At 41.2% G+C, this 15,557-nt stretch overlaps 1 protein-coding gene across 2 annotated transcripts in view; it reads left to right on the plus strand.

Annotated features, from left to right (window-relative positions):
* KANK4 (KN motif and ankyrin repeat domains 4) overlaps positions 1 to 15,557 on the plus strand; it is a 38,475-nt gene that overhangs the window by 12,941 nt on the left and 9,977 nt on the right. For both annotated transcript variants that reach the window (XM_035122516.3, XM_035122515.3), the window contains exons 2-7: positions 2,205 to 2,291; positions 4,934 to 6,934; positions 9,361 to 9,472; positions 12,159 to 12,383; positions 13,612 to 13,699; positions 14,837 to 15,056. In XM_035122516.3, coding sequence (XP_034978407.2) covers positions 2,276 to 2,291; positions 4,934 to 6,934; positions 9,361 to 9,472; positions 12,159 to 12,383; positions 13,612 to 13,699; positions 14,837 to 15,056 — 2,662 coding nt within the window. In that variant the 5' untranslated portion in view covers positions 2,205 to 2,275. The remainder of the gene's footprint in view (positions 1 to 2,204; positions 2,292 to 4,933; positions 6,935 to 9,360; positions 9,473 to 12,158; positions 12,384 to 13,611; positions 13,700 to 14,836; positions 15,057 to 15,557) is intronic.

Genomic DNA, 15,557 nt, shown 5'->3' on the forward strand with positions numbered 1-15,557 from the left:
CAAATATTTCTGTTAACTGCCAGTTTGAACTCCAATAATGAAATGCCGAGTTAAATTGCTGCAATGCAGTTGCAAATGATAGGCAGGATCAGAAAGCTGTTGCAATAGCTCTTAATGAGAATGCATTAACTTGTCATCCCACTGGGGAGAAATGATCTTGGTTTCAAAATACTGTTTTTAAATGCTTTTAAATGATCAAAGGGTCCTTCCTTGCAGTGCACAGGCATTGATCTTGGTGACGCTATGCATTATCAGCTCGGAAGTGGCAAACCATTGCAGCCGGCTCAGTGGAACTTAATCCTACACATGCATAGGTGGGAGTTCGTAGCAATGAATAATATGGTGCTTACTTCTGAGTAAACATGCACAGGATTCCACTGTAGTTTGACATGGTGTTGAATGTTTTGGATCTTTAGATTCAGTTTACCTGTTGTTCTTCAGTTGATGCAAATATAAAGCAAACTACAGCTGTCTCTGCCAACCTAGCAGTTTGAAAGCACGTCAGAGTGCAAGTAGATAAATAGGTACCGCTCTGGCGGGAAGGTAAACAGCGTTTCCGTGTGCCGCTCTGGTTCACCAGGAGTGGCTTAGTCTTGCTGGCCGCATGACCCGGAAGATGTACGCTGGCTCCCTTGGCCAGTAAAGCGAGATGAGCGCCACAACCCCAGAGTCATCCGCGACTGGACCTAATGGTCAGGGGTCCCTTTACCTTTACCTTACAGCTGTCTCTATAAACCATGCCTCCTGTGAATGAAAAACGAAGGTGAATAAAGAAAGCCTGTTTGATCTTGACAATTTCCACATCTAATTGATACACATATTCTACATCTTTATTATAGTATTTTCTGTATACTGTATATACTTACAGTATTTTATAGAACATATTTTCAAATGGATACATCCACTAAAATTAAAGATGTCACTTGTGCTTACACAATGATTGTCTAGAACTGAAGGTTTCCTGGTGCCGTTCTACTGACACACTGTTCAGATAATCCTGCACAGAAAGTTGTTTCTACTGATTTATGGAACTTAGCAGCACTGGTGAAAACGTGGCTACTAAGCAAAGACAACACCACAGAAGCTTTTCTAAATCTTTTGAATAATCGTTGACAAGCATGGGGGCTTGTTTTTTTGGCAAAAGTCAGGTAGCCACAGTCTGTTGTATTGACATGGGTATGTGTGCATTGTTAGCAGGAAAAAATAATAATGTACCGGTAAGCAGTAATGGTCATGTCTAAGGACTGATTCATATGTTGTTGTTGTTGTTGTTTTCTTGCTTGCTTGCTTGCTTGCTTGCTTGCTTGCTTGCTTATTTTCCCCAAACCTGGCAGCCTTCTCCAACCTTCAGATCTTTTGGACTACAGTTCCCATCAGCGCCACCCAACATGGCTGATGGGAATTGTAATCCAAAACATTGGGCTGGCATCAAGTTAGCGAAGGCTGAATTATGCTTTACTGTGACGTGTGAACTGTTTCTTTGTACCCAGACCTACCTATTAACATGTGCAAAAAAGGGGCTAGTTATTTTACAAAACTATCTACATCAGCTTTCATATCATATCTCTCAGTTTGCTGCCCTTTAGAGGTGTCTATACTGTAATCTGCTATTTAAGGCAGAACCCTAGGGAAGGGCCCTGGCAATATCTTGTCATGTCTAGAATTAGTCCCCCCCCCAAAAAAAAACACCTTGCTTTTTAAACTAAGTAAGCTGTAGTACACAGCACATTAATTATAGGCCATGTCCCAGAGTAATCAATGCTTCCAACAGTAATAAGATGAGTGATTACTTATCACCTCAACTTCTACTCAACATGCACCTCCTCAGCATTTCTTCCCCTCCCTTACCCTCCCCAATTTCCTTCTGAATTTCCTTTGGTCCTTTGTGTTGTTGCTTAGCAGTGAAAAATGATCTGATAGAGATACCTCTGTGTCTTCAAAGCAGGAACTGTTTCAGTTAGAAGAGAAAACATTGATTTAAAAGATGCCTGGAAGTGCTTACTGGATAAGGACTCAAAGGATAATAATTTCACTCCATGCAGACGGAAGCTGTCTTAATAGCTCTGTGTTTAAAAATAGATTATTCTGGAGAAGTGAGCAGTTTGTACATAAAGAAGTAATCGAAAGGAGGTATGATGCTTAGGTCTTGAAATAACTATAATTGTATTGTTTAACAGTTTCTATCCCCTCTCCCTTTTTTTAAGGTGGACTAAATGTCTTCAGATGATGTTTCACTAATGGCTTGACATCTGTGGTCTGGACAGCAATCGTCATTATGGAGAATACAGATGGTATGGATACAGAATTTAACCTTAATTGAGAGGCAAAAACTTTATACTGTTGATTGCTAAACGATTAAAGAACTCATGCTTTTTGAATTAGACTTTAAAAAATGTTCAGGCCCTGGTTTTGAATACTCACCCAATCTCTGTTCAAAATCTTTTAAGTGCAAAGGGAAAACAGAGTTGTTGCAGGAGGGGTCTGCTTCTGGACCTTATGCCTGCAGAGAGAAGCTGATGGCCTTTCCCCCTAAAAATAAAAGGTAAAGGACTCCTGGATGGTTAAGTCCAGTCAAAGGCGACTATGGGGTGCTTGTTAACTATGTACATGTTAACTATGGGGTGCGGTGCGCTTTTCAGGCCGAGGGAGTCAGAATTTGTCCACAGAAAAGTTTTCTAGGTCATGTGGCCAGCATGACTAAATCACTCTGGACCGTGACGAGTGCCAGAGCACACAGAAATGCCGTTTACCTTCCTGCAGTAGCACTACCTATTTATCTACTTGCATTGGTATGCTTTGAACTCCTAGGTTGGCAAAATCTGGGACAGAGCAACAGGAGCTCACCCCGTCATGCGGATTCAAACCACTGACCTTCTGATCGGCAAACCCAAGAGGCTCAGTGGTTTAGACCACAGCACCACCCCCTAAAAATAAGAAGAAGCAGGAGAAGTATTTCAGTACTTTGGGGCTTAGGGATAACTTCCTCCATTGGAGAGAGGCCTTTGCTCAGTGGGAGAGTGCATGTTTTGCAAACATGTTCCCAACTGCAACCCCAGACATTTATGGTTATGAAGACAGGTAGCAGGGCTGAAAAAGACCTCTGCCACAGATATTGGAGAGCTATTGCACTTCAGAGCAGGCAGAACTGGCCTACATGGTCCTGTACTCTTAAGGCCAAAATACATGCCATGTTATTCAAATCATTTGGTGCCAAGGGTCAACTTTCCTTGAACTGTGAACAGCAAGTTAAGGAGTCCCAATTCAGACCCAGACAGTGGTGGGGTCAAAGGATAAAAAGCCTTCCTTACACACCACAGTCCTGACTGTCGTTGCTGACTACCATGGAAGACCAAACGATGTCAATAATGTCACATCTTGTTTGCCCCTGAATCAGTATACGGTTGCCTGAGATAACATGTATTCGGGCCACTCCTCACTTTTTGCTCATGGGTCTTACACACCTAAGCAAGAAAAGTAAAGTGAGCCATTAGGTCATTGAGCAGGAGTTGCGCTTCGAGTGCCACTCAAGAAGATAACTGCTTTTCCTGATTCCTTTCTGTCTGGTTTTGTGCAAAAGCACCAAGCTCTTAGCATGGGAACAAGCTGTCTTGTGTGCAGACAGAGGCATTTTTAAATATATATTTAAGTGAGATCAAGGCTGACTCCCAGGAACCAATCTGTTCAGTTTGCTCTTTTTCCGGATCAACCTTGTATGCATGTCTTTAAGCATTTGACATGGTTTGAAAGCCAGTGTGAATATATTAGTGATGCTGAGTGTAATGGTAAAGGTTTCTTATACATTAGGATCATGCAGATTTTAAAGCAAATATTCTGTGTGGATTGCAAAAGCTGTCATTTACATAATTACCAAGTAGAGTGATTATTTAGCAAATTCTTGATGACTTTCGGTGGTACAATTACATGATTCAGCCCCTGAAAACAAGATTATACATTTTGCCCATTCCTCTTCGGGACTATATATCTAAGCTGACTGTACAGAGATGTCTCAGATGACAAATTGCAAGCTATGTCCCCCCCCCTTTTGCCTTTTGGATAGAGGCTAACTGCACAGTGATTTAGTGAAACTGCCTTGCAGTTGTGCCTGGAGCTACAGCCAGCATTTCAATAAAAAATTGGGGGGGGGGAGAGAGAGAATTATGCATGCTGGTATAGGCTGGTTTTCAGCAATACTGCAGTGGCTCTATGCTGTTGCAGCCTTAGAGACAGCTGGGAGAGGGTTTGGGGAAGTCCACAGGGACTTCACCGTAGAATATTGGGCCTTCCTTATCTGGCATTCATCTGTTTCTTTCATATCCTTTATTCACAAGTCCTCATCCTAATGATAGAGGGTTATGCTGATGAAACACAGCGAATGGGAAACGGGCACAAAGCATTTCCATATAGTTACTGTGATGTGCTCTGGAAGAGATGGGCACAGGGCTAAAAGAAGTCCTCTTCCCTCCCCCCCCCCGGGTCCTTAGTATGTACATTATGCTATGCAGAACTGGATGCTTGTGAGTGGAGCTCCTTGGGCACTAGGACCCCGGGTCAGAAAGTGGCTGAGTCTGTGGGACTCTGTGTTATGACCTGACCAGATGGCAAGCCAGAAAAGGAGGAACATAGGAAGCTGCATTATTATTATTATTATTATTATTATTTTAATCTCTTTTTATTCGGTTTTTATAGATACATCTTCACATCGTACAAACAATACAACGTAATTCTATTGTTCTGTTACATTAAATATACTCATAGGAAAGAATACAGTATTATCATAATCAAAATAAAATATTCACTCAGATTCATTTTGATCTTTCCGTCAAATAATAATATAAGAAAAGAACTTATTTACATATATTCAGACATCGAGCTTTCTTGATATTATAGCTGTAGATTATTCCACTGTTTTAATTTTTTGATTTTACGTCGGCAGATGCATGGGCTTCCAAACCAGAAGATAAAGATCCACCCCAAAGCCCCTATTCTCTTGAAACACCCTATGGCTTCCACTTAGATCTTGACTTCCTGAAGTACGTAGATGACATCGAGAAAGGAAATACTATCAAGAGGATTCCTATTCACAGGAAGGCAAAGCACCCAAAATTCAGCACGCTGCCTCGCAATTTCAGCCTTCCAGAAAATGGATCACGGGCCTACTCCTCAGCCCCAAACAAGAGCTTCCTTACGCAGAGGAAGGCCTCCCTAGGGGCAGAGGAAAGTAGCCCTGTTGTCACATCGACTGACTCATTGCCCTTAGCCACCCGTCCAAATGAGCCAAGCTACAGACAAAAGGCCCCTTTAATAGAGACTGTCAAGCAAGATGCTGCGCACCTTGAAGAGGAGACTGGCAACTGTAGAGGGAGGCCTCAGCTTTTGAGGGCATCCAGTATGCCTGCCACGCTGCCACCAAGCCAGGATTCAGAAGTAGAAACGCAGCCAGAAGCTTTTCCACCGTTGACATTCCTTCAGTCTTCTGATGGGGAAGGCTTGGAATTTGATTTTGGTCCTGTAAGGGGACCACTGGATTCAGATTGGTCCAAGGGATCTCCTGAAAATCTGAAAAATGTAAAGGAGCAAATCAGTCAGGCCGTCCAGGATACTGAGAAGCTTACGAGGCAACAGGAAGAAGCTAAGCTTGTGCTAGACCAGGGACAACCAGAGCTTACAAATGAGAGAATACAACCCAGTGCTTCATGGCAAAGCCAGCATTTAGTATCTCAGGAACTGCATGCAGTTGCTGAGAGCGGAGAAGAGGAATGTGATGCAACGGAGACAGATGTTTGTCGGCCATCCATCCAAAGTGAATTGACCACTTTCAGAGCCTTGGAATACAGCCCTGAGAGCCAGACCCAGGAAGACATAGAACTCAACATAACTGAGACTGTTACAGCAGGACTACAGGAGGCGGATGAAGTTACAAGCCCTGGCATTGGAGAGATGAAAGGAAACGTAAACCTCAAGCCTTTGCTCTCTGAAGAACCTAGCAAGATAACAGCCTTAAAGCAGCATATTGCTATTCTGGAGGAACAGCTGAACAACAAGACAGAAGAACTTGAGCAGATTCGAGTAGTTTTGAAGCAGCAGGATAAGGAAATCAAGGCCAAGGAGAGAAGCATTGAAATGTTGGCAAATTCCAAAGCTCAACTGGAAGAGAAACTCTGTGGGGAGAGTACCAAAGAAATTACGCAGTGCAAGCAGGACAAAATTGCCCTCCAGTACCATGATGCTGCTGTGAATACCGAACTGGCAGCTAAGGAGGCATCAGACAAAGGGGTTAATGGAAGCATCACTGTGCCTATGGAATCAATAGGGTGTGATGCCTGTGAAATTGATAATAAGAATATGACGATAAAGGAAGGGCATAGGAAGCTGTTCCATGTCCACCATGAGATGACAAGTGTTGATGTTGGAGAAAAAGACCGTCCATCTTTCCAGAGACAGAAAGAAATGAAACAGGAAAATGATAGTTCCCCTCTCGAGCTAAGTTACAATGAACTGAAGATTGATGAACACATTGATAATGACAACTACCAGAAGGGAGTGTGCAACTATGGCACACAGTTCTCTGCTGCTAGTGAAGAAAGCTGCTCAGGTGTTGAAGTGGTTGGCTCAAAGGCAGGAGGAAATGAAGGCCTTTTTGAAGAAGATTTTAAGCAGGAGCTGAATGAGGAGGAAACCCGCCCAGAACCAAAGAATTCACCTGCAGATCCCATTGTAGGCCAATACGTTAAAAAAATCCAGGATCTGTTGCAAGAGCAGTGGACATGCCTAGAACACGGGTACCCAGAACTCGCCAGCGCCATTAAGCAGCCTGCCTCAAAGCTCAGCTCCATCCAGAACCAGCTTGTTAATTCCTTGAACTTGCTGCTCTCTGCCTACTCAACACAAACGCCGACAGACAAGGAGAATTCCAACACACAGTATCATCAGTTGGGTAAATAATATTGGCAAAGCCAGTCTTTCCTTTCCACTTACTTTGCAGCTAGTCAGGAATATCACCTGAGATATTTTGAATGAAATAAACATGTTTGCTGCTTCAAAATAATAATAAAAATGTTCATTTTACAAAAACCAACAAGGGAAACTAAAAAAATATTCTTGTGACATTTCCATGTTGTTGAAAAGCACTATTTTTCAGTGAAACTAATGTAAACAGAACTTAATGTGGCAGTTAAGGAAATATGAAAGTTTAGAAACCAAATGCATTTTTTATGTCTTAAAAATATAATCCAACATCACTTAAATGCATGGCATCATATTAATACAACCGATTTCATAGTGATAGTAAGAGATACTGGGTATGGACAGGCTTGGATGACATCATCTCAACTGATGAACAGGGATGGCTGGAATAGCTACAATCTAGCTCCATGTTGCTCATAAGAAGGTGCATAGGGCTTCTATGAATAGAGTCAAGCAGTTTTTTCAGCCCAAACCCAGAATGGCAAATATTCACGTTGCTGTATCAACATAGTTTCCCCCCCCCCAATTTCTCTGCCACTCACACTACTTACTGAGGGTGGGGAAAACCAGGGATGAACCTCTTTGTAGAATTTATCAGCCATTTATATGATATGTGCTGTGGTGGAGGAAAAAGTTGCCATTGCTATGGCACAGCTGCAACTGGTCAGCTCTGTCATAAGGTAAGTGCCATTAATGTCACCTGTCCTCTTTCAACAACCTCAGTTCCTCATTCCGTGAAGACTTTTATTCCCACATTAGCTATAGGGAACTCTTAGACACAACTATTTTGAGCCATTTCACAATTTATAAAACTGCTAACACATTTGCAAAGCTAAGAAGGGTCCAGTATGGTTTCATATTGGATGGGAGACCCATGTGTTGAGATTCCTGCAATGCAGGGAGCTGGACCAGATAACCCCTTGATATATCTTCCAGCTCTATGATTCTGTGATTCTATCCTGTGATCAGAAGAGTAGCACAAAGTATGCCCACCAGAATGTTTTGGGATTCATTCAGTTTCTAGGGCCAAACCAACCTAACAGACTAATCCAAGCTATCAATCTTTTGAAACTACCCATTACAGTTGTGCCTTCTTCAAAATGCACAGCACTTGTTTCCATTCAAGTGGAAAACATTAAATCCACCCTCAATCCTCTCTTTTTATGTCATGGAAGCAGTGGAGTCCTATGTTCACTGAATCCCAAGCTACCCAAGTTGATGACATTTAAGCTGGACCAGTTCAGCTAGCTCAGACTGGAAGTCTCATTGGAGGGTGGAGTCAGAAGGTATGCCAACCATACAGTAGACACTGATATTGCAAAGTGTCTCAGGGTTGCCATTCCATATACTGCAACCACAAACTGATGACAACCGTATCTGGGCAAACACTGATACCAATGAGTCAAATCAGTGATACAGTAGCTGGTGATTGACATATAAAAGCTTTATATTTAAACAGCAGCAGTATCAACAGAGCAGGGTCATCATTGGCCTCCATTTTAAGTCTCCTGAGGCAACTGAGCCATCTGCTATTCTCCACACTGTCTTCATCTTCCCTTTGTCTTGTTTTCCTCTGAACATTACATTTCATAATGAGTTGAACACCACTGACATATAACTTGGGCCCAGGCAATGTCAGAAACCTAATGGGAATGTCCTCCGCAAACACCAACAAGGACCCCAAGGTGGTTGAGAAAAAGTCCTATCCACTTCTACAAATTCCTGTCGCCCTCTTGCATAGCGAAGGAGAGCTGACATAGCCCCATTCTTTTGCTCCATCCTTCACATTATTCTATCACGTTCCCTTAACTCCACTGACGGTCAATTCCATCTTCACACTCAACAAGATAGAAGCACCAACAAAATAGCTGTAGGGGGCTGGGGAAGAAGGGGCTGGGTCTTTGTAATGATGAATAAATGAATGTTATTGCAGTTATGCATGTGACATTGCTCAGTGTTGGGCCTTAAAGCTGGGTTGAGGGATCTGTGTCTGCAACTCCCATAATGCCTGACTATTGACCATGCTGATGGAAACTGGCATCCAACAACATCTAGGGACCAACCACTGGTGTGTGTCCCCCCCTTCCCCAACTAGGGTAGGGTAGGTAAGTCTATGAAGCTATCAAACAGAAGAACTACCAGACAAGATAGGCCTCTTAAAAACAGCCACGTTGTGAACCGCTTTTGAGTTTTTGTTTTTACAATCAAGCAGTGTATAAATTTTACTATATTAGCTACAGCCACTGCTGTAGGAGTTGAGAGGTGTTGGGATCAGCCGTTCAATAGATAGGGGGACTTATTTACCATGTTCAGTTTGTTAAAGGTATGTGATATAGTTAAGTAGGACAACTCTATTGCAACATTTCTGATGTTCTGTGTTTTCAATATTTGTATTAGAAATTTCTCCAAGCACAAGCCTTAAATCTATAATGAAAAAGAAAGACACTGGTTTCCATGCAGGAGGTAACGGCACCAAAAAGAACCTTCAGTTTGTTGGGGTAAATGGTGGGTAAGCATCAATGGAAGAAGCAAAACTGCCTTGTCATTTGTAATGCTACTTTTTAAATGTATGCCAAAAGAAAAGATTGATGCATTAAACACAGACTCACTTAATTCCTTCTCCATTCTGATGTTGGCGAGATTGCTGCAAAAAGCTGGAGGAAGCATTAAGACGTAGGTCGTTAGCTGAAGTATTGAACAGTACTGCACTAATATAAACCTAAGCTGAAAATCACCGCAAACCTCACAAAAGGAATGGTAACCTTACCACTGAGTGAGTAGGCTAGGAAACAGACATGAGCAATGACACCAAAGCAGGAAATCATTGGAACTAGCTTGCAATTTGGAGTTCTCTCTTATTTCTGTAGAAAGAACGAAACAATCTGAACTTAGATATTTTTCCACTCTCTTTTACAAATAGTTTTTTTTTTAAAAAAATGCCAGTGAACCTTTTATTCAAAAGACTGCAGCTTCCCATTACTAGAATGTTGCTTGCCACACAGTCTTAAATAACTACTGCCATGGTTGGCTGTGTATGAAGGCACTGTGCTCATTTAAGCTTCCATATACCTGGCAACCCCACAGCCCTTGGCTTCTGGTGCAGAAGGCAAGTTGGTGTTAAGAAAGATTCATCAACTTTGCCCACCTTCCCCTGTAAACCAGATCCTCTGCCATGTGCCTAGCGCATCTCTCCTCACCAGTTCCAAATCCAAGTGGACTGGCTGCTTGCTGTGGTTGCTTGTAAACTCGCAGAGACATGACAGAAATCATGTAGGAAACCGGACATTTGTAGCTGTAGATTAATGCTGCAATCGCTTGCAACTTCCTTGAAAGGTGGAATATGGGAATCAAAGGTAGCTTGTGGCCATGTGTTTAAATACATTAATTTATTTGCAAAAACTTATATACTGTACTACCATATTTTTTTAAAAAAAGGTGAACAGCTCAATATCAATGATACGACATTCATACAATAAATGCAAATATATCACAAATCATTAAAACAGATTATTAGCATGTCTACATGTTGCTATCAGTCCATGTGCACATGGACATCTTTACCTGCCCAAACTTCCCTACAAATATTACAATACTTGTTTGGTGTCTGGGCCCTGTATATTTCATAGTCTATCCTCCCCATCTCAGGACAAAATCTTGAGAGTGAGGACTAACACCTTTTCTTCCCTAAGCAACCCTTAGAAGTGATTTAATAAACAGTCACCTTTGTCTTCTAAGTGCTTTGATATATAGGTGGTTACTTTATACTTTGAAAATGCACTAATGCTAGTAAAATGTTTAAGGTCTAGATAGCAGAAAATGTATTTGAATAAAATGAGAAAGCAGTGCAATTCATAATTCATCATTAAGGGGATGGTCCCCAATCTGTAGTACTAACAGAATACCTAGCTGAACCTTAGCAAACCCACTGGCTTGTTTTTTGACATAATAGCCATGCAACAACCTCCAACACAACCTTTGACCACTTATAACAGTCTCACCAGCCAGGTACAGATAGAGATGAGTGAATCTTTAATTTTGATTTCTTTCAGTTTCTCATTTTTCCAGTCTTAAGGGACAGTTCTCCACATTTCTGCATCAGTGTGCAATTAAAAACAATAGTAAACCAGCATTTTGTTGTGTATTTCTCCCAATATACAATTTTGGTATACAATTTCCCCTAATATAAGGCATTTTTGGTGTGCTGTTTTCAGTAATATAAATATTTTCATGTGCTTTCCCAAATATATGCATTTTTGTACACATCTAGTTGGAGAACTGAATAACAAAATTCAAAGAAGCACAAATTTGGTAGATAGCTGCATTTTGATTTGTGTGTGTACGGTATTGTTTATAGAGGTGGAAATGACGTATTTTTTGCATTAAAATGTGAGCAACACTAAATATATCCCTCATCCCTAGGTACAGTGGCTATCTGCTTCCAGTTCTGTCCAGGAGCTGTTGTGGCTGCTTTAACTGTTATTTCACAGCTGCTGGGCGATGTGGAAGCAGGGATTCAAATGTGTTGGAGCTTAGCAGAGAGTGAAAAGGTTGGGGAGCTCACAGTAGAGCTCAAGTTTGTGGATCATTCCCTGAATTAGGGACAATGCTTTCCAAAACAGTGTAAAGTAGAATTCAGATATATGCTCCTAATTGTAATGGAAGCAATAAACATGTGTGTCATAGCTGGGGACATAAATCAGAAAGCTAAGAGTTGTTAAGATACCAATATTGCTTTGGTATTGGTTCTAAATATTAGTCTTGCAGTGAGGAAGATGTCAATGATATGTGCATGGTTGTCATGTACAATTGTCCGCCACGTTCTTCCCTTGGCATCAATGCCTATAATCCCCATTCTGGAAATTATGCAATGTCACCTCAATGTCACCTTTATGGCACAGAGCCATAAAAGTATTATTATGAATGAGCCACATCATAGTAGTTAGAAAGCAAGCAATAATACTGTTATTGAAACCACCACTCCTACAAGAGGCCAATTCCTTTTGAATTTGAAAAAAAAACTTGCAGGCTTCTGAGATTATTTATGTCCCAGTGCATAAAAATAAAAATCCATGGCTCGCACAGCCTGGGATTTCAAATTTAAGAGGGTTTTGGGCCTAGGGCCCACCAATTTTGCTTATAGCTCTCTGGTTCTCGGACAGAAGGAACGCTGAATAATGCCTGCTGTCCTCACCCAGTTACGAAACTACATCCAGTGAAGATTCAAGTTGCGAAGAAAGCTCCTCAGAAGGGAATTCAGATAGTGAGGCTGAGAGAAAGTGTGGCAGTGATGAGCATAGATGGTGTGAAGATGGCAATGAAAGTGAACAAAGAGCTTCTGGAACTGCCCATTACACAAGGAAAGAAGACCCAGAAGAGCAAGAGGGAACCACGCGACCAAGCACACAGCACAAGGCAGACAGGTAATGAAGCGGTTATTGTTATTTATTTAGAGCATTTGTACCCCACTTTTCAGCTTTAAAAGCTCCCAGAGTGGCTTACATGGAATCAATTCACAGCCCCTACCTGCAAGTTTAAAATATATATTTTAAAAAATGGCGCACAAGCACACACAGACAGGATGGGAAGAGGGAAAATCAAACTCTGGTCCTAATTCTTAATGCTTTTATAATGACCAGCTGGCACAGTTTAGGGGTAGGAGGTGCCTGATGCAGCTGGTGTTTCAGCAAAGCTGCTGGAACGTTATGTGAATATGTACAATTCCTGCAGACAACCAGTCGTGGTTTCTGTTCCATTCTGCTTTCAGGTGTAATAATATATTTGAGAGAAACAATAATAAAATGCAAGTTATTATGAGCTATAAGGCATTTGAATTAACACTGAAGACAAGGTATTACTATGATTATTCATTTATGAATCATTTTCTGCTTGTTTTTCAAAGTGATTTACAAACATAACAAAACAAAGAAACCCAGCTAAAATTAAGTTTTAAAACCAAAACAACCACTACAAAGTATAGGTTTAAAAGCAACACAAAATCTTCACCTAAGGGAGCTGCAAGAGCTTGTTGAAACAAAATTGCCATCAATTGTTTCCAGAAAGTACAAATAATGGACCCCTGACGTATGTCGACAGGGACACAGTTGAACACAAGGGGCAGGCACACAGGAGGCTCTGCTCTCGGGAGGCTCTGCTCTGAGTTACAGTGGAGTGGGTTTCTGGTAATTCGGAGACTTGAAAGAGAAACACTAATGCGAAACACAGCAACCTTTTGGGTATATAAGAAACGGTAGTTTTTCAAGTAACCTGTATTTATTACATTTATATCCCACCTTTCCTGGTGGGTGTATCATTTTAAATCTAGTGTCTTAAGTTTACAGTGTATTGCATTGTGGCCAGTACCTTTTCAATACGTGGTTTATAAGGAAGTGGGCAGCCCATTAGCCTCCCACTACAAAGAGTTACGTTTGTGCTTTATGTCCTGCATTGAACCTTTCAATTATATAGTTGCATATAAAAAAAGAGTTATTGAATAGTAGTAGGGGCAGAGGAGCAGTTTTGCTATAAGGTCCTTCCCTCCATCAGTATTCATTCATTTTTCCTAATCTTATTCTTAAAAAAGGGAAGAAGCTGTGTTTTTCTGCACTTTATTTTATACAGTGAATCCATAAAGATGTTTTTCGTTTTCAGATTTAAACCCTCTACAGATTTTCTGAAAGGATGCCAGATCTTGAGCAAACACCTGCCAGAAATAAGAACCACAAAGGACAAATTACTGGTACTAATATTTTTCATGTTGTATTTTGAGCACCTCCTTGTTTCAGCTTAATTTAAGAACCTTCTCAGTGATTATTTTTGGTTAATGGTCGACTCAGAGAATAATAGAATTGCGGGTCATCTGATCCATTCCCCTGCAATGCAGGAATCTTTTGCCTAACGTGGGGCTGAGACCCACAGCCCTGAGATTAAGAGTCTCATGCTCTACCAACTGAGCTGTCCCTGGCATACTAGCGACAGCACTTCGAATTTCCTATTTTCAAAATCTAAACTAATGAAATGCTAAGGACACATTTCCCCAAACAAAGTTTGTTTTGTATAGTTTATTCATTCGCAGCAATCAACCTTTTCACATCTTAAACCCATTGCGTTTATCATCCCAAAGCAGATGTCAGGGTAGAACTTGGGGTGGGCTTCTAGATTTTAGTCCTCTCTCTACTATATGGTTGGCTCCCATTCATTCGGAGTGGCTGTGAACCCTTTGTACATTACTGTGTATTAATATGCTTTGCTAGATTGCATCCAGTATTACTAACTGGGTTGTATTCAGCACTAGCTATTCTCAGAGTAAGCCCATTGATATTAATGGATATGACTAGCTTCAGTTCATGTATTTCAATGGGTCTACACTTAGTTGGCCACAACACTGCATCTCTCAAAACTCAAATCAATCCAGTAGCTACTGAAAAGATGTTGTGCTGGTCTGCTACCATAGCAGGATTTCATAACAAGGCAAGTTTAAATATGCGTAGATTTATTTATTATGTCTCAGTTATATATTGCTTTTTGCACCCCACCCAAGCAGTGGAACAGCACATTAAACTATAATAGAATTAAGATTCAACAAGGCTGGGGAATATGCAGCCATCCAGATGTTGTTGAACTCTCAATCTCCCATCAGCTCTAGCAGAGGTGCTCTGGCAAGGGCTATCATCTCATCTTTGCATCTCACAGTGCTGTTCCATGGAGGAAGTTTGTACATAGAGCAGTAAGTTACTATATGGACTGAAGTCTGAGAACTTTCTTGGTCCCCAAGGCACTAATAGTTTGGCCGTGAGTTTCAAGTACAAAAACATTGTTAAAGAGTTTGGAATACCCTCATCGTTGGACTGAATCAGCTGTTGGTCTTTTTTATTAGAGGCACGTTTTAAGCACCATCTGCCAGGAGTGGTTCCGAATCTCAAGCAGGAAATCCTCCAGCCCTGAAATTGTGGCAGTTTACCTCCAAGAGGTTGAGGCAATTCATCCACAGTTAGAGAATATAATTGTGAACTTGGCTGATGGGAATGGCAACACAGCACTTCATTACAGTGTTTCTCATTCCAACTTTCGGATTGTGAAGCTTCTTTTAGAGACAGGTAAGAATCCCTTAATTGCTTTTTCAGAGCTGAAAATTATGTCCATTTGTTCTGCTTTCAACACTCTCCCTGAAACTGCTTTTTCAATCTCAGTTCTTACGGCCCAACTGGGTACTTGTTTTCTTTTCCCTTAATTACAGTAATCTTCTCTCTGGCTTCCCTGCATTATGCTTTGATCTTGTCCACACTCTGCAGCAAAGGGGGAGCTGGCATTGTGTCCTGATACACTGCTCTTTGCTTATTTTCCTTTGGTGTATAAAAAAATATTTATATACCATTATTCCTTTTAAAATATCATAGTGATTGACAACGATCGTATATAAAACCATATAAAAATGTAAAATCAGAATTTGGTGATTACAGAAGGATAACTTCTTAATGGCCGGCATAAGCTTGGCAGCATTCTTGAAGGAGTCCTCTGTTTGAAGGCCTGTTCAACCCAAATTGGGTTGAAAGATTAAGGGCGTTAGAGGGAGGGATAACAGGGGCCTTGAAATTGCC

Source organism: Zootoca vivipara, chromosome 7 (assembly GCF_965207765.1).
Source record: "Zootoca vivipara chromosome 7, rZooViv2.hap1.1, whole genome shotgun sequence".
Taxonomy (NCBI): Eukaryota; Metazoa; Chordata; class Lepidosauria; order Squamata; family Lacertidae; genus Zootoca; species Zootoca vivipara.